The 24938-nt window shown below is 37.7% G+C and overlaps 1 protein-coding gene across 6 annotated transcripts in view; it reads right to left on the bottom strand.

Moving 5' to 3' along the window:
* The window catches only part of TTC3 (tetratricopeptide repeat domain 3), a 96127-nt gene that overhangs the window by 56388 nt on the left and 14801 nt on the right, over positions 1-24938 (bottom strand). For 5 of the 6 annotated variants that reach the window (XM_087818404.1, XM_087818406.1, XM_016220677.2 and 2 more), the window contains exons 6-12: positions 24337-24390; positions 23259-23379; positions 21455-21540; positions 20344-20438; positions 19182-19244; positions 8641-8695; positions 149-311 (exon numbers count right to left, since the gene is read on the bottom strand). In XM_087818404.1, the coding sequence (XP_087674530.1) occupies positions 149-311; positions 8641-8695; positions 19182-19244; positions 20344-20438; positions 21455-21540; positions 23259-23379; positions 24337-24390 (637 nt within the window). The remainder of the gene's footprint in view (positions 1-148; positions 312-8640; positions 8696-19181; positions 19245-20343; positions 20439-21454; positions 21541-23258; positions 23380-24336; positions 24391-24938) is intronic. The other variant, XM_087818405.1, reaches the window with a different exon arrangement.

Genomic DNA, 24938 nt, shown 5'->3' with positions numbered 1-24938 from the left:
TAGAAAACTTAAGTGACTCGACCAAGATAACAAAGTAAGTACAAATCATGTGAGAACTGATTTACGGTCCTCCATTAATCTAAGAAACCCACCTTCGAAAGTTTTAAAGGGAATTCGACTAAAACCGAAAGAATCTTAGGTGAAATACCTTGCAGGTCTTCTATTTGATTTTGTAACTTTATATGCTGCTGAATTAGATCCTTGATTCCCTCAGGGTCATTTTTACAGAGTTTTTGAGCTTTACTGTTTGCTTGCAGGGCCCAGTCATATTCCCCCAGCATAGAAAGAGCAGCACAATAACGATAATGACCCTGTTCCAAAAAGATAAATTTAATTTTTCTCAAAAATATGCTTAAGTTAAAGGAAATAGAGAAGGAAAAATATTTTGCTTGAAATCTGATTAGTTACTTAAAATGTTAGATTAGAACCCAATGAAAAATTTTTAAAAAATGTTAATAACTCTCAGGATATAAAATTACCTAAAATGAGCTAAGTGAAAAACTATGAACAATATTCGTAATAATTTTTAACAACTGACCAGAGATCAATATTTTTGCTTAAGAGATTTTGTACCCCCAAAGAAAAAAATTCAACCTTAATTATACTTTACTAAAGAGTGAAATAATTTTTATGCCAAATAAAGTATAAAAATCATTCATATAAATAACTTAAACTTTTTACACAATACTTCAAGGCAGTAATAGTCCCCAAGTCATTACATTCCTTACACTTTGGAAATCAACAGAGTTTTAGAGCTAGAAGGACAGTCAGCTTGCATAGCAATTTTCCAACCTCTCTAAAGAGGAGCATGGGTACAGATAAGGGGTAAACCTAAGCTAGATCTTCCATCCATCTCTCTCTTAATCAGCTTTTAATTCTTTTATCTCTAAGTGTAATTCTTGGCTTTAAGAAAGAAAATGTCCAAAAATCATTGCTTTACTCTTTATTCCAATCATCAGGTTTTTTGTTCTGTTTTTGTTTCTGCCACAGAACCACAGTCCTGGCTGGCCCCATTTTCACACTTTGGGAAATCTTCTATATCAAGCATGAGCATTTTAATCCAGAATGCTAACATTACCAAACCCAGGCTAACTCAACCACTCTCTCCCCTCACTAGCTACTCACAAAACCAAACTCCCATTTTAGGTACAGTATTTCCAACTTGAGAAGCGATTTCCAAGTGAAAGGGGCTAGGAACTTGCCTAATGCCACTTACTTAGAGACAAACCAAAGAACCCTGGTCTTATGACTCTGGGTCCAGAACTCTTTCCTCTTTACTAAACATTTTACAAAGAACATTCTGGTTCTATGAGATAAAAACAAACAAACAAAACCTCATAGACACATGCAACAGTATGGTGATTACCAGAGGCGAAGGTGGGGGGAGGCAAAAGAGGGCAAAGGGGGGATAAATGGTGACAGAAGACGACGTACTTGACTTGCAGTAGTGAACACATTATAGTTGATGTATTATAGAACTGTACACCTAAAACCTACATAATTTTATGAACCGTCATCCCAATAAATTCAGTAAAAAAGAATATAAAAAATACTAATGGAATAAAAGAAAACTGTCGTTTCATTTTTTAAAAAATCAGGAATAAGTGAACTTTTTAAGAAAGATGGGCTTTTCATTAAGACAAGCCAGAAACAACTGTGAGGACCTCTGTTTCCACCTTCCCGTGCATGTATAATTCTGCTCTCGTGCTCCAACCCAACCTGTGAGTTCTGGAGAACTTTTTTAGCCAGACTATTTAGGCTCAGATCAGAGATTCAACTCAGATTGCATTTGGTTAAACTCTGCTTTACCTTAAAAGGCATAAGAAGATAAAAGAGATCTCTCAGGTTTGCTACAAGACCAAAATCCTACCCCCCAGGTATATGTCAACTTTAAAGCTTACATAACTGCATTTAAAAAACATCACAGCACAGAAAATTATGATAGCTCATAAACCATACCTGCTTAAATTTGTAAAAGACACTCTACTCTCTCTTCACGCCATTTGAAGTATAATTTCTACCAGCTAGAAAGGAGTTTATTCAGATCTCTTTGCTGAAGTAGTTTGAATGAAACTTAAAGGTATTTCAGAGTTTCTTGAACCCAATTACAACAGAAAGTCTTGCTCTTATTTGACACTATCTGATTCTCTATCACATACATGAGAAATTCCCTACTGTTCATCTGCCCAGCATCCCCTCCTTCTGAGTTCCACCATGTCCCTTCTCCAGAGAGTAATGGCAGGACTATCAACTTTAGTGCCCCATCTCAACAATGATGGTAGGGTAGAAGCGTAGCTATGACCCAGAAAACAGCCCCATTGAAATGCACCATTTCCCTGGTAACAGTGATGGGTCCACAGGTGGGCACATGGCTCAGTGAGGATAAGTGTGAGGCATCCCTCGGGTATACTATATAGATACTAAAGATGTTCTTTTTCCACCAGAATTAACAGCTATTGAGGACATCAGTTTGGTTCTTTTTCAAAATGAAGCAGAGAGAGCCCACACTCTACCACTTCTGATCAAGATGGAGTAGTAGGGATTGGACTTACCCTCTTGCCTAAAATGAACATACAGGAACAACATATATGAAACGAAAGGTTGCAAGACACTGGACATCAGGCAACAACAGAGAGTGACCCAGATGGATGAGAAACACACAAAGTAAGCCCTGTGCTTGCCCCAGCTTGCTGAGTGGAGTCTATAAGCCACAGCAGAGAGAGAAAAACCCAGGCAGAGATGGAAGTCTGTTAAGATGACAGAGCCCAGGAGTCCAGGAAAAACAAGGCAGCTTAAGTTCACAGGACAGAGGACCAGGGAGGAAAGGGCTGCACAGAGAACTCCAGAGATCTTCAGAGGACCCCCTTGAGTGTGGCTGCGTACTAAATCAGTACTTGCATGTGGGGCAACTACCCAAGCCAGCGAAAGACCACCTGAAAAGCTAAAAGGGAGTAACAGTCAGCACTCACACATGGCCAGGAATACTTGCTCTTCCCACCAACCAGAGTGGAAAACATTATAATTCATGGAGTATCAAGTAGAGTACTCAGAAGTTTTGCTTCAGTTATGGAGAAAAAATTAGCCCTAGACCAAATGCCACTATGCTCCCATCTAACAAAGCTTAAAACAAGACTCCGAATAATTAAACTGTTTCCAATTAACTATGGCATCCAAAAACAAAGCTAAAAAACATTTACAGAAATACAAAAATATCAGGTAAAATCACAATGCCTGGCATCCAATTAAAAATTACTAGATATGCCCTAGTGGGTTTTCCTCTGTGGTTAGGCAGTCAGACCACAGACTGAAGGGTCTTGGGTTCAATTCCAGTCAAGGGCATGTACCTCAGTTGCAGGCTTGATCCCTGGTCCCAGCCAAGGTGTGTGTGGGAGGCAACCAATCTATGTGTCTCTCACACTGATACCCTTCCTCTCTCTCACTCTCTCTCTTCCCCCCCTTTCCACTCTCTAAAAAGCAATGGAAAAATTATCCTCAGGTGAGAATTTTTTTAAAAACTACTAAGTATGCAAAAACGGAAAATGTGATCTATAATGAAGAGAAAAATCAGTCAATCAAAAACAACCCAGAAATGACACCGGTGATAGAATTAGTAGATAAGAACATAAAAAGTTATTATAAATATATTCCATACATTCAGGAAGCTAAAAGAAAGATTTTACATATAAAATAAAGACATGCAATACATAAAAAATACTCAAATTGAAATTCTAGAGGTGAAAGCTATATAAGATAAAAATACATTAACGGAAATAAAAGTAGATTAGATACTGCAGAAGAAAAGATCAGTGAACTTGAGGACAAAGCAATAGAACCTAGGAAAACTGAAACAGAGAAAAGACTGAAAATAAAGCTAATAAACAGGGAAGCACAGCTAAGAAACACAAAGAAAAGTGTGTGCAGATCTGGATCCAACCATGCCTGCAGCTAATCCCTAGAATTTTCAATTACACAAGCCAATAAATTCCCCCTTCTGCTAAAGCCAAATCTGCGTTAGGTTTTGTCACTCACAAACAAGAGAGTCCAAATACATCCCTACAAATTAATGCAAACATAGGTATCTGTCAAGTCTATCATAAAAATTCTCATTCTTTACAATACAATGAGTCACCCTCTCTAAAGCCTGAAATCATGTTTAGGACAGCTGACACTGTACCAGTCTTCTCTATCTAGAAAAGAAGAAAAAGTGGCCCACCCTCACACAGAAATCTACAGAGCACCTTCCTATATAGGCTTATATCCTAGAGACATGACTCAGTAAATGCAGGGTCACAATTTCAAGGTAAAAGGGTTCTTATACAAGTAAGGAATGCACCTTGAACAATCTACCTTTGCTTTTGAAATTTAAACCATCCTTCAAGGAGCATTCCTTTCTGGTGAAATAAAATGAAAAATGACCTAGATATATATAGTACCAAAATTTTTGAATACTTACTAGGAGTTGTGTTTTTCAGCTACACAGATATTTTTGCAATCAGCACAAAACATCCTAATTTAAAAAAAGAGTGAACCACATAAATATAGTCCACTTATCTTTGACAATGGAGCAAAGGCAATACTATGGAGCAAAGGTAGTCTTTTCAACAAATGGTGCTGGAACAAATGGACATCTACATTCAAAAAATAAATCCAGACTGTACATCCTCCACAAAAATGAACTCAAAATGGATCACAGACCCAAATGTAAAATGCGAAACTCTAAAACTCCTAGATGATACTATGGGGGAAAACCTAGATGACCTTGGGTATGGTGATGACTTTTCAGATGCAACACCAAAGGCATGATCCATGAAAGAAAGAAATGATAAGGTGGACTTGATTAAAATAAAAAACTGCTCTGTGAAAGATAATGTTAAGAAAATGAGAAGACAAGCCACAGTCCAGAAGAAAATATTTGCAGAAGGCACATCTGATAAAGAACTGTTACTGAAAATCGACAAAGAACTCTTAAAATTCAACAATAAGAAAAACAACTGATTAAAAAATGGGTCAAAGACTTCAAAAGGCACCTCATCAAAGAAGATACACAGTAGCAAGTAAGCATATTAAAAGATGCTCCACATCATCTGTCTCCAGGGAAATGCAAATTATAACAAGGAGGTACCACGGCGCACCAGCAGAATAACCAAAACTAAGACACTTACAACACCAACCATCTGAGGAAGATGTGGAGCAACAACTCTCAGTCGTTGGTAGGAATGCAAAATGGTACAGCCACTCTGGAAGATATTTTGGCAGTTTCTTAAAAACAAAACAAAACATATTCTTATCACATGATCCAGCAATCACACTCCTTGGTATTTACCCAAAGGAGTTGCAAACTTATATCCGTGCAAAACCTGCACAGGGGTGTTTCTAGCTGCTTTATTCATAACTGCCAAAACTTGGAAGCAACCAAGATGTCCTTCAGCAGGTGAATGGATATATATAGTAGATACAGACAATGGAATATTATTCAGCACTAAAAAGAAACAGTTACCAAGTCATGAAAAAACTGCTGAGGAAACAAACGCATATTACTAACTGAAAGAAGCCAATCTGAAAAGGTTACATGCTGATTCCAACTATGATATTCTGTAAAAAGCCAAACTATGGAGAGAGTAAAAGGATCAACAGTTGCCAAGATTTTGGGGGGAAGGATGGATAGGCAGAGCAGAGGGTTTTTAGGGCAACAAAAAGAATCTGTATGAACCATAATGGTGGATACATATCATTATAAATTTGTCCGAACTCACAGAATGTACAACACCTAGGCAGTGAACCCTAAGGTAAACTGTGGACTTTGGGAGATTATGATATGTCCATGGAGGTTCATCAATTTTCACAAACGTACCACTCTGTTAGTGGATGCTGATAATGGGGGGGTATACATGTGGGGGTAGCAGGATTATGGGAAATATCTGTACCTTCCTTCTTCTTAATGTTGCTGTGAACCTAAAACTGCTCTAAAAAACAAAGTCTTAAAAAGAAGAGTAAATATTTTCTTTGATAAATTAATCCAGAAATAAACATTCTAAATAAAAGTCCTCAAAGTATACATGTAATGACACCTTGTAAAAGACACTTTACCTCTCTGAAACTTCACTTCTTCCTCTGCAAAATAAGGTATTTAAAAAGTGACCCTAAAACTTGGATGCAGAAGTCCACCTGGGGAATTTTACAATCCCAGATTTTATACTTCAATACCACCTGAATCACAATTTGGGAGCTCTAATATTCTATGGTTCTACTCACTCTGGTCTAAAAACAAATTATGAAAAGCCAGGAATAAGGTCTGAAACATGTCTGTGTCTTAATGAAGCTCTACTTAAAAAAGAAAAATTCAGGTATTTTTGTATTTAGGAAAATAAAGAGATTACTGTAACACACACCCAGAATTAACTGTTAACATTTTGTTATATTTGCTTCAGATTTTTTAATTAAAGAAATAAAACTATACAAATATGGCTGAACTCTCCTTTGTAACCTCTCTAATCTTTCTGCCTCTCACCAGAAGCAAACTCTATGATGAATTTGATAAGTATTTTTCTAGCCTATATTACGCTTTTACTGCTTTGTTTATTCAAGACTGTTTTTTAAATCTATAAGTGTTGATAAGCCAGTTAACTCATTTCAACTGCAATCCAGTATACAATTCGTTCATTAACTATGTCAACAATATTTATTAATGAATGCCTACTATGTGCCAGGCAACTTGTCAGGCAGTCCGGATTCAAGAATGAACCAAACAACCCGGCCGGGCGTGGCTCAGCGGTTGAGTGTCGAGCTAGGATCCAGTCGATCGGGGTTGGATTTCCTGTAAGGGCACATGCCCGGGTTGCGGCCTCAATCAATGACTCTCTCATCATTGATGTTTCTATCTCTGTCTCTCCCTCTTCCTTCCTCTCTCTGAAATCAATAAAGATATATTTAAAAAAAAAAAAAAAGAATGAACCAAACAGCCTGGCTGGCGTGGCTCAATGGATGGCTCGGTGGTTGAACATCAACCCATGAACCAGGAGGTCAGTTCGATTCCAGGTCTGGCACATGCCTGGGTTGTGGGCTCGATCCCCAGTAGGGGGTGTACAGGAGGCAGCTGATCATCATTGATGTTACTTTCATCACTGATGTTTCTATCTCTCCCCCTCTCCCTTCCTCTCTCTGAAATCAATCAAAACATTTTTTTTTTTTTTAAATGAACCAAACGAAAAAAAACTGTCCTCTTGGAGCTCACATTGTTCTGGAGACACACCATAAACATACCATAAATAGTATATATAGTATATTTAATAATGATAAATGCCAAGAGGAAACAAAATAAGAAGGGAAAGAGGATAGCCAATGTCTAGGAAAGAGCAGGTTTGGCACTGTAGTACTGTGGCCAAGGATTTCACTGAGAAGAGGGCTTTCAGTGAACAACGAAAGGAAATAAAGGGAGCTAGCTCATGCTCTGGGGAAAGGCACTCTCATTCCAGGCACAGGGAAGAGCGAGTACAAGCTGGGAGTGGGCCTGGCATGTTTAGGAAACCCTGAGGAGGCCAATGGGGCAACACAGAGTGAACAAGGGAATGAAAAAAGGGGAGAGCAGAAGGTGTGAGGTCCGAGAAATAACGGGACAAGGGACAGATCAGATAGACCATAGTAACGACTTTAATCAAGTGAAAAAAACACATATATCCACTGCTTTATTAAGGGATATTTAGGTATTTGCAGCTCTGTGCCATTAACACAATGCTGCAAGGACCAACTCTGTACTTCTCACCATGTACATATGTGCACTAACGTGCAATATACACGCTTAGAAACAATTATTGTGTATGCACATCAGAGTGTTCTCCAAGGTGGCTGTAACCAATTCAACTACACTGGTTTATCGAGGGTTTCTGTTGGTACACACACTCACCAATACTCAGGGCTATTGGTCTTGTTAATTTTTGCCGACGTGAAGGACCCAAACAGTATCACATTGTTTTATTTGGTCATGTACAGGTGGGTCTGTTTGAGGCTCTCTATTCTGCTCTCTTGGTTTCATTTTGCTGTCTCTGTACAATTTTAATTACTGGGAAACAGAGCTGTTTATTTCTATTGCCCATTCAGAATTCCTCTTCTGTGAAATGCTTGTTTATTAGCCCATTTGTACTGGTTTTTTAATTTTAGTTCTTTGCATATTCTGAATATAAATCCTATCAGTTATATATATGTATATAAAAAATTATCTCCTCTCAGACGATTTCATTCATGATGTGTTTTGACATAGAAGTTTTTAAGTTTGATATAGTCAAATTTATGTTTTCTCACTGAATTGTACATATGTTCAAAGCTTCAAATTTGAAGCTTCTAAGCTTCAAATTTCATTTTTCTGTAGGTCTTTAACCTATCTGGAATGTGCAGATGTTATCTCAATGGCTAAGGCTCCCTTGAGGTCCTCAAGAATCCCACGGCTGACCTGTTCCCCTCAGACACACACAGCCTTACTGCTGTGCTCCACCTCCTTTCTGACTATGGGACTGAAGATTTCGTCATATTCTTGAGCTCTGCCTATTTTACCCAGTGCTTTTACATACAAATGTACAGCCTATAAAAAGATTTTTCACCAAGTTGTATGGCATTATTTGCCCAAGGTAAAATATAAAAGAAACCTACCTTTGTCCAATTGTTCTTCAGAATAATGGCTCTCTTTCCATCACCAAGTGCATTTCTAAAAAAAGAAATATTCATATTTTTATTTTAGTAAAGGTATTGTGCCATATTGCATTTCTATTTGTAATTTTTGAATTTTCCATGTATAACCTAGTGAAAAAATTATGCTTTGGTTTTTAAGAATTCATATATGTCCATTATAGGAAATTTGGAAAATACAGAAAAGTAAAACAAAGGAAAAAAGTCATCCAGAGTCATGATCACAACTACCCAGGAATAACTACTTTTCGTATTTCTGGAGTAATTCCTACACATCTTATTTACATCTTAATCTATTCCCAACTTATTAGTTGTATTTTTTTTGCACTATTTTTTGCATGTCAGCAAGACTCCTGAGCTCCAGAAATATAACTCCCAGATCTTTCACAGACCTCCACTAGGTTATAGTGGACAGAGCGTGAAAGTTGGGACATGAAACAGTGAAGTCCAGTCAAATGCTAATTCTCCTTGGGGCTGTTAGAAAGTTATTAACCTCTCAGGGCCTGCTTTCTCATCGAAAACGGGATAATTCTGTTCTTCCTGTTTAGTACTTTGTAAACTGTTAAGTACTAACAGTTTCCTGGCTTATCTTCTATCACCTCCTCCTCTACCCCAGCTCAGACACCCACCACTGCTACCCTCCCCCAAAACTTATCACCACTCAAAACTGTTCAAACTTCAAAAATCACTAATTCAGGCATCCCACTCTCCCCTATAACCTGGTTCCTTCCATCTTGTTCAACTATTCCTACTATCTCCTCAGGGTTCCCAACTCAATGACTTACCCAGTTTGGTTTTTTACTTCCTTAGCTAGCTTGAGTGTCAGATCCATCATTTCATATTCACATGCTTCCTACTTCTTTATACTCCTTTGTACCTGTGTTCACATCTGGCTCTATGGCAAAACCCCAACTCTAAATCAAACCTACTTTCGGCTTTCTCCACACCTGTATCTAGGGAATCAAGTATTGCTGGAGGAAATTACACACCAGAGTACACAGTTAGCACTATTATTCATGATTAAAACCCAAAGGGGCCTTCAACATTGTTAGGCCATCGTTCTAGATCAAATCATTCTCCAGCTCTGTAAAACGATCACTTCAGATCTTGTGTCCTGTTCTCAAACTTCAAACTCCCTTCTCTCTTAGTGGATCTCTGCTCCTTGTTCAAAGAGCAAGCTGGAGATGTCAAAGCGAACTCTCAATTTCCTGCGACCAAACAGACAAGCCCATACCTAGCCCTACCTCTTCTCCTTTACTGGTGCAATGGAGATATTCCTCCTCTTGACCTGGCCAATTTCTCCACCCGGGCTATGTAATTCCTCATCCTCACAGTTTCAATGATCTCTTCTCCCACCCATATATTAACTATTCCCTCTCAAAAATCCATTCCATATTATGGTGAATTTACGTAACATACAATTCACCATTTGAACCATTTCAAATGTACAGTTCAGTGGCATTAGGTACATTCATATTGTACTTAATGTACAACCTCCCATCAATGTTTAATATGCTCAGAACTCTCTCATCTTTAAAAAACAAATAAAAAAATATATGTCTTAAACCTTAAGAAAAAACTGTTGGTAGCCTACCCAACAGCTATCCTCCTCCACCTGATTACTAGACCTTTGTTGTGAGGGTCTACCTCACTGTTACAAGACTGAGAGATAAATCTTAATCAGTTTAAGCCAATCATGGCAGCAGCCGCTCTCCTTTCCACTGACTGGCTTAGGGGTAGTTATGTGACCCAGTGCTGGCAAATGAGACCTGAGGGGACTGACTCATCACTCAAAAAGAGATTACATGAACAAAACTAGGTAACTTATATTTTTAAAAAGAAAAAGCTATCTAAAGATAGATGAGCTGACCAACAGAACAGGATATAGAAATCAGAAACAGATCCTTACCTATAGTCACCTGATCTATATGACAAAGGTAACACCACAGTGCATGGAGAAAATGTACTCTAAGAAATGGTGCTGTGTCAACTGGACACCCATATGAATCTTGAACCCCACCTCACACTAAATACAGGCACCACCCGCAGATGAACTACAGATCTAAATACCAAAGTTAAACAGTCAAGATTTTAGAAGAAACATACATTTTGGTGACATCTGAGCTGGCAAAGACTAGAAACAAAACACAAAAACGCTTACCATAAAGGAAACAATTGGCAAACTGTACTATATTAAAATTATTAACTTCAGTTTGTGAAAATATCAAGAGTAGAAAGGCAAGCCAGAGTGAGAAGATATTTGTAATTCATGTATTTGACAATGACGCATATTCAAAATTTAAAAAAACCAAAACGCTACTAAATACATTCAACTCAAAACTCAAACAGGCACTTCACAAGAGAAAATCCAAATAGTCAATAAGCATATGAAAAGATATTCAACTTAAATATCATTAATCAACTTAAGGAAATGCAAATTAAAACACAACACTACATAATTACACACCCACCAAATGAAATGACACAAAATAGTGTCAGTGAAGACGTGGAACTGAAACTCTCATATGCTGCTGGTAGGAATGTAAAATCATACAACCACACTGGAAATTATGCACTAAAGCTGAATATAAGCATACCCTGATCCTGATTATACACTCAACAGAAATGAGTACATATGTTCACAATGACACACTATAGAAGCCAAATACTAGAAACTACCCAAATGCCCATCAACAATAGAATGGATAAAATGTGGTATATTCATGCAATAGGTGAACACTTTACAACTTCACATGCAACAATATGGATCTCAAAAGCGATGTTGAAAGCCGAACACAAAAGAGCACATACTATATACATACTATATGATTGTTTACATTGCACAAAAACAGGCAAAAATAACCAATGGTTTTAGAAGTCAGAATAGCAGTTGTCCTGGGGGAGGTGGGTAGTGAGGAGGAACAAGGGGATTTCTGGGATACTGAGTTTGTGATCTGGGTGCTGATTACGGTTGTTCGGTTTCTGAAATTCAACCTACACACTTATAAACTGTACACTTTTCAGTAGGTTTTCTTTTTTTAAGATTACAACAAAGTCATCCTTCTGCTGGACTGTGCTATCCAGTTTGATGTCTGAGTTACAGTAGCACCCTGACATCCTCAGTTGGCAGATGGAGGTCCAAGTCACTCAGTGGGCTGGAAAAAGCCCAGGTCTTTGATGATGCTGCAGAACCACTTTCTTCTGGAACTCTTGAATAAGGTTAAGTTTTCTTCATCATTTAAACCCATTGAATCAGTTTTCTGTTATTTGTAACAAAAACATCCTAATACAATGGCATCCCTTTTCTGCTCCTTACTGCCTCCTCCCAAATACCTTTAACAGCCGCCTATGCGGTCTCCATTTCCTCCCTCATTTTTCAACCTGCTCTAAACCAGCTTCTGTTCCACACTTTTCACTAACACCTACCCCTCCAGTAACCAAACCATGTCCACACTGCTAAATCCAAATTCCATTTGGCTTCTCAGCAAGAGGCACTGCTGGTCAGTTACCTCCATGAAACCACACTGACAGTTTTCCTGCCACCTCTCTAGCAGCAGGAAATAGTCTCCTATGCAGGTTTATCCTTCCTTAACTGGCCACTACTTGTGTACCTCAAAGTTCAGTCCTAGCCCCTTTCCCAATCTCAGCTTATGCTCTCTGGACCAGCAGGTCTCAATTCTTGGCTGCATATCAGTACTATCTGGGGGGCTTCTAAAAGCCCAACGCCCAATTAATTAAATCACAGTGTGGGGGGAAGCAGATTACTTCTTCAACACTCAAGTGATTCCAATGTGCGGTCAATGCTGAGAATCACTTCTGTAAGCAATTTCACCCACATCTCCAACTCCATCTAGGTTCACTACACCACACATTTGTCTTCTGTCTCAGCCTCTCCTTTGAGCACAGACCCACATAACTCACTGCCTCCATAACGTTCCAATTTGGATCCAGGGGTACTTCAACTCAGTATGTCCAAGAGTGAAGTCAAGTTCTACTTCCTATAGATTTCTTTCAGTGACCTGTGTGAGGGAGTGGGCCTATAACCCATGACACTGCCAAAGGCAGAATCCTCAGAATAGTTCGAAACACCAAACCAGAATCAACTTGATTTTACCTCCAAAATACTTCAAATCCTTCCACTTCTCCATTCCCCACGGCATTACCCTCTCCAAGCCACCATTATCACTGGCCTAGAGTACTGCAGCAGCCTCGTAACCCACATTCATGCTGCATCCCCTCCACACTCTCCCCTGCTGCAGCCAGATTGACTTCTCTTAAGGTACTAATCATGCCATTTCCTGTTTAAAATCCTCTTCTTCTCTTAAAGACTGACAGCTTTAATGTAGCCCACAAGACCCTCCTTGGTCTAGCCTCCGACCACCTTTCCCCTCCCACCTGGCACACTATTAACCCCATGAACACAACATGCTCCCTCCCACCACAGGCCTTCACACTGCTGGCCCACTGTCTAGAACACAGGTACTGTCGGGTTTTGCTCATTTCTGACCTATATGTAAACTGAACCCCAATAATATCTGTTGAATGTTTATATTATAGTTTCTATTTATTATAATATGCAATATCTATAACCAGCATATTAGTTATAATCACATTAGAAATATCCCAGTTTAATACATAAATGTGTATTAATACTAACATATTCTCACACTGCTTAGCATATGACCACATTGTACTACTAAAGCAAAGTAGGTGTACTACACTGCATGGTGTGCATGCCACTGCAGCCTGGGACCTGTGCAAGTGACTTTAGCAGCAGCAGTACCCTGCACAGAATATCTATGAAAATCGTAAAACTCACAAGGCTGTGTGTGACCTAGTGGTAAAAGGGGTGAACAGAGGGTTAGAAACAGTTTAGCACAGATGCTCCAATTTACTATATTTCACTGGAAAGTGCTATTTCTCCAACCCCGGCACCTACTTCCTCATAAACAATATGCTCCATTTTGCCCTAAAATGTTAGAACTTACTTCCCCTCCTTCTGGCTTCAATGTGGATTTGCTAGATTAATCTCTCTCCTCTCCTCATCCCTAACTTTCCCCAGGGGGTTAAATGGTGGGGGAGGGGCATTAATCACATGCAGCTTAGCCTCTTCTTTCTCACTTTGGGATCTTATCTTAAACACTGACCTAACACTAGATTCCCTCTTCTTCCAAGTTTAAAGTTCACAAGGGTCCCTGTTGCCTGGTTGTCTGCGGCCACAGGTGAACTGGTAACAAGTCTCCTGGCTATCAGACTTCAGGCCCAGTTCCCCAACAACTGTTTCAGCAATGGTGGTGAGGGATCACCATGTGCCTGTCTTTTTACAAGCCATAATAAGGTTGTCGCCACTCTTCCCCCCTAATGCAAAGCATCACTTTCAGGGCCTGACCAGACCAACAAAAAAATAACAGTACTACTCCCCAAGGTTCTAGCTCTTACAACACAGCAAAAGCAGGAGTCAGATGTAATAATGGTCAGTCACTGCCAAATGTGCACTGACTAATATCATCAGCTGAATAAACACGTTACATCAAAAGTTAGTGTCTGGAATTAAAATTATACATGCTGTTTCATCCAAGCAGAAGAAATTTATCAGGAACTTATCCTACAGATATACTTGCACCTATGTATAGAACACAAAAGGATCATTACAGAGCTATCTGTCATTTTTTTAACTGAGGAAATCTATATTTTAATGCAAACTATAATGTACATAATCTATTGAGTAAAGGACTGTGCAGCCACGAATAAGAACAAGGGTAGATCTTTATGTACTGACATGGAACCAGCTCCAAGATTTAAATATAAAAAGCAAGATGTACAATAGTGTGCACAGTATGCTCCTACCCATGTTTAAAAAAGACATATACATACTTTACACTGAACCAAATGGAATTACCTATATTGGCATATAAAAATGGCAACTTCGATTGGTTCAACTTAATGCTTGTATGGGCATAAAATGTAGAAATACAGAAGGATCTGAAGAGAGTAATCAGGGCAGGGGCTTGAGTTGGAAGAGTTCTCAGTTTATCCTTTTGCACTCTTAACTTTTTCCAATCTGCACTTGTTAATAACTGCTTTTTAAAAAGTGGGTGCACTCCAAGGAAGGCTGAAAAATCATTTTCTTCAAAAGCAAATTCAGCAGCTTGTAAGTGAAAATAGACCACACAGGTAAGAGAGCAAAGTGAGAAATAATTCACCAAACACACGCTAAAGCTCCCCACACACACTAGGATTTTTAAAAATCTCACAGTACATACAATTGAGTTGACTTATAACTCTGGCCTCAGAGAAATTCAGATGAGAGGGGTCATTTAGACTCTACCTGCCTGCTATTAATCACAAACTGGGATCTAATTAATAAAAGGAAATATTACATGATGGGAAATTAAGTACCAAAAGGTCAAAGTAAATATCAAGTTTTAAAACTCCTTAATTTTCCAAATTCAAAAACATCCAAGGCTAAGCTTTACCTTTCCCCAATTACATTTCCCCTTACAGTTGATCACATCCCACAAAAGATTCGATTTTTCCACGATTTCCACAAGAATGAACTGAACAGTAAGCAGGCAAATCCTAATCTCACACCTTGCATTACTATTTTAACTTTGGAAGCTATAGATGTACCTACTCTAATTCCTTTTCCTAACTGTTCCTCTGAACTGAAAATGTTGAATTACTTCCGTTACAACTACCATTCTAAAAATGCCCTTTAATTACCAAGCTGCACTTGAAAAGTGAACTTCCAGAAGACCAGAATAGGACACGTCATCCAAGCCACAGGTTCTAGGACACATGGCACACATCCCTCAGGCTGCAGGATTCAGCAGGGACAAGCTGAGACAGGAGACAGCATATTTCGACCCACCCCTCCCTCACTTCAACCCGATTCCCTGCATTCCCAAGTGCAACCTCTGCAGACGTGGAAGCGTGACACCGGTTCTGACTGGCTCCCGATCTCACCTATGTTCACCTGAAGGTGGTCTGATTTTCAAACTGTGCGACTATCTAGCATTTAAAACCACCACCACCACCACTTTGACCATTTTGGAATGAAGCATTTTCCCCACACATTCCTCACCTCAGGCTCCCCGCCAATGGTCTTCCTTATATCTCTCTCCTTTCAAGATTAGTTTTCAGTTGTTTCATCACTGATGTTCAGTGATTGCTGTTTTTTTCTTTTTTTCATCTTAACATGTGCATTTTAAATTACACCATGTTGCTTTTTAGCAAATATTTCAAGTACACATAAAAGTAAACAACATTAATACAATGAACACCCAGGTACCAGCTTAGCAAGATCTTAACATTTTGCTGAGTTTGCTTCAGATCTTTTGGCAGAAGTCTGTCACACTTGACATACCCTGTGTACCCACCCCTCCTTCCATCTGTAACTCTGTTCTCTCCTTCCCAAGAGACAGCCACTTCCCTGGTGTTTAAAGTGCCCATGCATTTAAAAACATTTTTAACACATACTAAACATGGAGATGTATATCATTTTGCACGTTTTTAAGCATTATACAAAAGGTATTAGACCATACAAATCATTCTGCAACTTGCGTTTTCACTCAACATTGCATTCATTTACCAAATGCATAGGATTCCATTGTATGAATATACCATATACCAAAACTGATTTATCCATTCCCCTACTGATGGACATTTAGGTTGTTTCCATTCTTTACTCTTACAAATAATGCTATAATGAAGCTTTGTGGTCTTCTTGGGTACACGTCTGAAAGTTTGTCGGGGGCTGCAGAGGACGCACATCTTCACCTTGCCAAACTGCTCTCCAACGTGGTGGCACCAATTTACACTTTTTCCAGCCGGTATGCAAGTTCCCTTTGTTCCACATCCTCTCAAACACTTGGTATAATGAATTTTTTATACATTTTTGCCAATCTGATGGGTATGAAAAAAAACTCAATAGTTTTTATCCTACATGTCCTGTAAGGATAATCATATTTATTGACTATTTGGACCATTTTTTTCTTCTTCCACACTTCACATTGCCCTTTGGTTCTATCACCACCTTTCTGTGGTGATGACTAGAAACTCTATATCCAGGCTGTCTGGGTTCAAACTCTGGCTTCATCACAACCACCTAGTGTCCGAGGACAGTATGCTGACCCCCCAGGCCTCTCACTTACAAAGACAGCAGCACCTACCTCTCATGGGGTGTAAGGATTTTGTGAGTTAACAGTATGTCAAGTGTTCAGAACAGTGCCAGAGGGGGGATGCTTCACCCCATCTGTCCCCAGAGCTGCTCAGCCAGATTCCCATGATAGATCTACCAACCTCCACATGTGAGAGCTTCAGAATATCCCAAACTTAGTAACTCAGCTAAAGGATATGTCCCCTCCTATGTCAATGGCACTCCTGGCAACATGTTCTTTTCTGAAGTCGCATCTACTCTCTTGATCTACTCTCATGTACTATGGACTCAGAAAACATCATGCCTACATTACTGAGCCAGTCATATAAACAATGTGCAAGAAGGTGGGAAACACAAGCAAAACCAGTGTGGCATAAGGACTCTGACATTAAAGAGACATCTAGTACACACTGGTGATCGGCTAGGAAGAAAGTGCTGCTAACCCGCTTCCAGTGAAAACCTCAATGGTGCTGAACCACAAAAGTTGAACTGTCAGGAAGGAGGCACAAGGATGGATGCACTACCCTGCTCTTGACCTTGACCTCACCAGGCTACCTGCCTCCTGTATTTGTATTTGATGCACCTCCTTTGCAGCGGAGCTTTAGGAGAACCCTACTTGAGTACCTGGCATTCAACTCATGAAAGAGGGCAGAAAACACCCAGCCTACTGCTCATCAGCTCTCTGAGGTCCCCTATGCAAAGTGAATGACCTCCCGCCCACTCAAAGTTTTAGATGAGGCACCTTGATTTTCACAAGAGGTAGCCAAGCTGCTAATCTATTCATGTTGAAAGTATACAGATTCACCTTCAAATAGCATAGGATATCTGCAATTCTGGACCTGGCCAGAGGCAATAACCTAAAGACATTTCCAGCTCATTCCTTGTAAGAACAGTTGAGAACAGTGATATTGATGGAAGACTGTGTCAAGCCCATCCATTCCTCTAGTCTAGATAGCCTCGGCTTATCCACGGCTTAAGCCATCTAACAGCTGCATAACGTAATACAGCGATATTCTCCAAGGTGGTTGGATTACTGGTGATTTTTATTTTCTTCTTTTTAAACTCTTGTATTTTCCAAATTTTCTACCATGAGAATGTTTTCTGTTTATGATAAAAGAAAAACATAATAAATGTTATTTTTAAAGCTACAAACTTGGAATATATGTCTTCCCCACTCCCACTCTCCCACCTCCCAACATCAGCGCTTTCACCAAAAAAACTGACATTGACTCTGCTTTCATGAGAAAACGTCACAGAAACTGTGGAACCCCAAACAGCACTTTCGGGGAGTTTTTCCAATGAACAGGACATTGCTGAGGTTCTTCTTTACTCCATCACTCAACTCGTATCACTTGTAAGCCACATAAGAAGTTTCTCCCAGAACTAACACCAGAAGAAAGCCATTTCCCCCAAGCAACCCCTGTCCTCATTCCTCATGGACAGGGAGAATTATGTAACTTGTCAAATTTTCTCTTTACAGGAAATATGGATTATAATTAATAACTAAGCAGGACTTCATGCCTATGCTGCTCTATTATGAGGATCCCAGGCTCTAACCTGGTCTTTTAGTTTGTTTTGTTTTTAATATTCTTCTACTGAGTGGCTGTATTCTTGAAGCCACCCGAAACCCTTACAGTTAAAGCAGGACATGATTAAATAGAAGAGCCTACCCTACTCAATATTAGTGCTTATAATTTATGTCCTTAGGTTTTTAAACTGAGGGACAACAAGATCATGATGTCGTGTCAACAATCTTTCTCAATTAATAAAAACTAAGTTCAACATTAGGAACTAAGAATTCATTATGATTTCCCTCACTCTCATAGTTGAAACCATTAAATTTCTTTTCCTTTTCACTTATGAAAGATATTTACTTAATTATTCCATACCAGGGTAGAGGAAATAAACAACAAAAATTCTTCTTCCAGAACTATATAAATAAAGCAAAAGAAGGTAATTTATCAAAAGTGTTATAAACAAAGACTCTGACATCATCAGATAAGATCTGTGTTCAAATCTTGGCATCACTACTTACTAGCGGCAGTCTGTCCAAATGTAAATGTGGAGCATAACATTACCTTACCTCTTAAGGGCATTGTGAGAATTAAATAATGTATGTAAAGTACTTAAAATAACGCATAACATGTTATCCACTCAATCAGAATAGTTACTGCTGAAACTGTTATTATATATATATAGTTTACAGAAAGCCCTCTTTTAACAAGTGAACTATTTCTGCCAAAGAACTATTGAAGGATTTTCTTGCATACCTGCAAAACAGAAGTACTTCTCAAATACGGGTGTTTAGTATAATAGTTCAGTGATTGCGGTACTCTAACCAACTTACCTGAACTGTCCAGTGCGAAGAAAACAAAGAGCTCGGTTACCATAGAGAAGGTGATTTTCAGGACTTTAAAAGAAATAATGTTTAGTCAGTAAAGCTAATTACATATGAAACACAAAAATCACACAGAAAACGTAAGGCATGAAAATTTTTTCAAAAACTTTACATCTGTGTGGCAGAGCAGAAAGAATACAGGATCTGAAGTCCCAACTGGCTAACTGGTTCCTTCACTTCCTCCCTGAGTAGCCATTTAAATGATCCCCAACTTCCCTGAATTTGAAATAAAGATTTCTACTTCTCTGCTTAGTTCATAGAGCTGTTGTGAAGATCAAATGAGACATATTAAAAAGCTAGAGCTACAGGTAATGCTGGAATTGCAGAGGACAGAATTATACATGTAAGTCAGGACTCTACCACGCTGACAAAGAGCTCAAAGGAGTCTGTATAACGCTAATTTAATAGCTTCACTTCAAATTCTGCCCTTTAGTCTTATCCGGCTACGCATTTTGGAACTTACTTCCTTTTCCCTCTACCTCCTCAGAAGAACTGAGCAGCCCTGATTCACTCGTTCCCTGTGGAGACTGGCAAGGCAGGAAAGAAAGGAGCTGTCTACAGCACATCCTCCCAAGGCTGCCACAATATTAGATGGAGCAGCTAAGATGTCACAGGAGCCAGGGAGACACACTTGCAGAAATGCTACCAAATTCTAGCAGCTGAGCAAATGGAAGACAAGGTGGGGAACACGTGCATTCTCTCAACAATTCCAACCATTATCCTTTAAAAGTTCCCTTAGAAAACAAAAATCCATGAATGGGTGATATCATAATTACTAGTAACTAACCCTTTCTGATCAGTTAATAATTTGGAAGAAATCAGCTGAAGGCGAAATGAAAGCAAGCAAGAACATATGAGTCTGTATAGACAGCTTGAAAGAAAACAGAGGCAGGCAGAACTGAATTCACAATTTTGCCTGACTTGAGTTATACTATTGGATTAAGTTCATATACTCAGACTATCTCTAATGCTTCTAATGCCTATGAGGAGAAACTACTCTGCATAGTAAGTTGAAGATATTCTCCAAATCCTCATCTTTTATTTCCCCTCACTAGCATTCGAATTTGATCTGTCACATAAAATGGATTTCATTGTTCTGTTTAGCTCTTACCTATATTCAATGGCTCTGCTGTAGTAGATAATAGCTACATCAAATCTTTCTTTGGAAAACTCTTCATTTCCTCTCATTTTCATTAGTTCTCCTTGCTGAGAAACCAAGGTGAAAGAAGACTTATCAATTAACTGCAAAGACAATCAAGAACACCCATACGTAGGAAAAATGGGACCTGGGTTTCTGTCTTTGCTATCAGAAATAACCCTGAGGGGTTATTTATGTAGAAAATGAAAATGCAAAACTCAATATTTTGGTATGTATATTTAAAGAAATCTGTCTCAAATGACTGATTGCTAACTTTGTTAAAAGAATATGAAAAAGTAAACAAAATCATCACATTATAGGTATCTTTAACAGTCGATCTGCTTGTGCACAGTACTTAGCAGGTCCACGTTTATATATACTTAGTAAGCCTGCCATATGGCAGGGTAAAAACAGATGCAAGGTAGACCTTTAATTTTAGGTTAGAAAGTGTGATATTGTTCAATAAACCTGGGTGCTTACAAAGCAATATATAAACCAATAACACATACAGGCAATGTTGATTAGATTAACTGCCAGAAAAAGAGGCAACAGAGTTAGGAAGAATGAAATCAAATGGAAATCAAAGATGCTCCAGATAGAACTAAAACTGACTTCAAACACTCAAATTTTCAAAATAAATTAACTAAAATAAACTGGATCACATCAATGGCTTCAGTTAGCAAATTAAATAGAACATTAAATATTCTTCTAAGTGCTATTTTAAAAACTTAGCTAAAATCGTCTTTCTTATGAGTGAACTGTATGGTATGTGAATTACATCTCAATAATGCTGTTACCAAAGAAAATCTAATTAAGAGCCTTTTAATTTTAAAAAAATCAAATTTTAATTTTTGATTAACTCTTTTAAAGTCTACATTAGAAAATTCTCAAGATGTTTTCCTCTTCCAAAAAATAAATATTCCAATAAAAATTTATTAAAATTTCCCTCAAACATGTTATTGAATTTTATAGTAGCTCCTTATATATTGTCAGATAGCAGTTTTATTGAACTTTCTCTGAGCGTTAATAAAAGTTCTAACAAGCAAATCTTAAAATATACTTACAAGTAAATATTTTTTCTCACCTCTATACACTCCGCACAATTTTGCCTTTTAAATTCTTCAAGCATATTGCAGTTTTCTGTTACAACTTTTGTTATGTGATACTTGTCTGTATTTTATTTTTAGGAGAAAGTGAGAGAACATTTGTTTTAAAAAAAATGGCATTGTTAATGTTCTAATTCTTAGGTTATGTGAGTCCATGAAGTTCATTATGTTATTATACTTTCTAAATAACATGTTTCTTGTAATCTTTTACATGTATCAAATAATATATTTAAAAATAACTCATAACATTAGATTCATTAATGCTATGAATCTAATCAATCTGATTTCTAGCATTAAGAAAACACTTTATTATTACATTAGTTCTAATTATAGCTACAACAAATGCTCTATTGTAACATATTCCAAATGGGCTTCATAATTATTTAAGTCAATTCAACAAATAATATCTGAGCATCTATGCTGTACCTGGTACAATGTTCAACAAAAATGTCTGAAAATATCTTGTAAAATCACTTTCTAAGAAGTATTTAATATGGCAAAAGGAAAAATTTTAAGTCTTAATTCAACATCTGACTCTCCTGAATGAAATGTTAAAATGAGACTTTACTTGAAAGACTATTCTTATATAAATTTAATAAACTAATTAAAATGCTATAGGTAGTAACCAAAATTTACATTAAAAGTTTGCCAGACCTCATTTTTTGTATTCTAAACTGTTCTAAAGTAAGATTTTTCTAAAGGGGTAAATAATAATAATTTTATCGCAACAAAACTGTAGTTAGTTACACCTCTAGATAAACACAATCATTTCAATGGCAAAAGGAGTACCTAAAACTTAAGATTCAAGAAAGGATTTGGGTAAGTCACCAAATGAAGTAAAGTAACACTAAGAAACAGAGCAAGACTGAAGGATGAAACCTGGGCTTTAAGATCAGAGACCTGACTTCTCATCTAGGTTCCACTACTTACTAGACTGCAGAAATATCACTTAACCTCTCGAAGTCTTAGTTGGCTCATTTCTAAAGTAGGGATAACCACAGCCACCTTGCAGAGATATTATAAAGAAGAAAGAACAGAGACAGAGAGTCAAAAGTGAGCCCACATGGGTGCCCAATACATGATACTGGTCCTCTACTTCTATCCTAAAATCTAGACTATAATTGAAGGCCTCAATAACAGAGAGGCCCACTTGAATACAGCCCAATGTCTACTAAACCTATCAGAAGAACCTGTCTTCATGTTTAAGCTTAATTTTCTCCAATATTTAGATCAATAATACAAAATCTGCCCTCTTCTCACTGGAGATGGCAAATTCTTATCATTATCTACTGAAGAGCCAAATAATTCCTGTTCCAAGATTCCTATAACTGGACTATAAAAACACTGCTAACATTCAAATGCTTTAGAGAAAAGTATTTCACTAAGTAAAAAAAAAATATATAAGGCAGTTTCATCATACATAAGAATAAGATTCATCAGGGAAATAAAAATTATAATATTAGCTCTATCGCTTATTTCTCTTACTAGTGAGAATATATGAGCCCTAGCTGTGGTCTCTTTCTTTGGATATTATATATAATAACTTATGATATCTATCTGGCAAAACATTTAAAACATGTCATAGAAATCATTAAGACAGGAAATACAGAATAAAACTAAGTACAAGGTTAAAATTCTCTTATGCAGGCTTTTCTCTTACTCAGAGAAAAACATTTTCTAAAATCCTAAGATAAATAAGAAATCACAACTATACATTCCATGTTCCCAAATAATACCTTTAAAAACTGAGTTAAAGTAACAATTTAAAGCATTTATACTTACATTCAGTAAAGAAAATACTTAACATAGGCCAACAATTGTCAACTGCTCCTAATTTAGGTAGAATTGTTACATCGCCTGTGTATTTCACCCAATTCAAAGCTTCTTCCATTACCAATATTTTCTGTTTCAAAAAGAGGGATGTAGAATGTGATTTCTATATTAATTCTAAATTTGCATGTGGCATTATAAATTTATCTTATATAGTATTTCAGATTCTTAATATGAAACTTGTAACCTCATAGTTTCATTACTCTAACACAGAACCTAGACTAGCTGGACCCATGTATGTTACATCTTCAGGCAACCTTGGGCTACCCTCAGATCTCAAGATGCTTCTGCAATGATTACAGACCTGACAGTTGAGGTCTACAACCCACCTAGAGGCAGCCCAGGGTAGCAGAAGAGTGCAATAATACAAGATGAACATCAGGTCTGAGATCTCATCTATACTAGGACTTCCATCCTTACCTCAAAGTTAAAGGTATAGATTAGGTTCACTAAAGGGATTATGTATTTAAATGGTCTGGCAAACAGAAGAATAGGAGATAAATGAGAGGAGGATGTGGCTGGGCAAATGAGCACTCAGTGCAATGATCTTCACAGAACCATTATTTGTACTTCTAGGGTCTGAAATGACTTCAGAAATTAAATAGTGGTGTTATTGATGCTGATGTTAGGCTAAGGGGAACATGTAGAAGTTTATGTTACCAACACCATTAAAAACTGGTTTATCATTGTATGTGAAGATTATCTAGTAATTATAGAGCAAAACATGTTCATACCAGGGACCTAATAATTTCATTTGGGAGAACATATGCCAGGTAAATCATCTAAAAGAGAAAAAAGAATCAAAAAGAATGTAAAAGAGGCTCAAAATGATACTAGGTATAGGGGGAAATAATGAAAATTATGTAAACTCCTAAAATAAGCAGAGAGCTTAAGCAAAATATAGAAATCAATACTACCAAACACTCCACACAAAACACGCACTACGTGGACCCAGACATGGGCAAGGAGCAGTGAGGCAACAGCCATTTACTCACAGTGGTTGTGCTGGATTCCTATGTTTAACACTTACATTTTCTATTTTATAACCAATCTTCAGTAAACCCCCAATAAAGAATGAGTCATTCTGGAGGAAAAAAAAAGTACAAAACAGTTTTTTACCTTATTCAGTCAATTATACTTGAAGTTTTCAATACACAACAAAACCCTACATTTTAAGAACACATATATACATAGTAGTCCACATCCCACAAGCACTTTCATGCTCAGTTTACCTCTCAAGGACCCTAAAACAAGAATTCAGAAATAGTCTTACATTGGGTTCTAATGATAAAATGGTTCAGCGTCACTTCTAGATGTATGAATTTTAAAGTTAATTATACCTAGATTTTTCATAAAAATACACTGGCTGATATAAGTCACTACGAAGGATGATCAGCAGGAAATCAACATCAAATGCCCTTTCTAAATTTAAGTTTGCAATCAGAGTAATAACCAAAAAAACCACTTGGCTCCATAATCAATTGAAATACAAAAAATTATCAAGTGACTCTAAATGAAAAAAACCCTCAGTGCAATACAAGGACACCTCCTCAATATGACATGTTAAGGTTACCCCAAGGAAAAAATATTTGTTGTGTTAGTGGTGGCAGTGGCGTGATTTTATGTTACAAG

This window comes from Miniopterus natalensis, chromosome 6 (genome assembly GCF_054644295.1).
Source record: "Miniopterus natalensis isolate mMinNat1 chromosome 6, mMinNat1.hap1, whole genome shotgun sequence".
Classification (NCBI taxonomy): domain Eukaryota; kingdom Metazoa; phylum Chordata; class Mammalia; order Chiroptera; family Miniopteridae; genus Miniopterus; species Miniopterus natalensis.
Note: the sequence above shows the minus strand (reverse complement) of the source record. Positions and strands in the feature narration are given on the sequence as shown.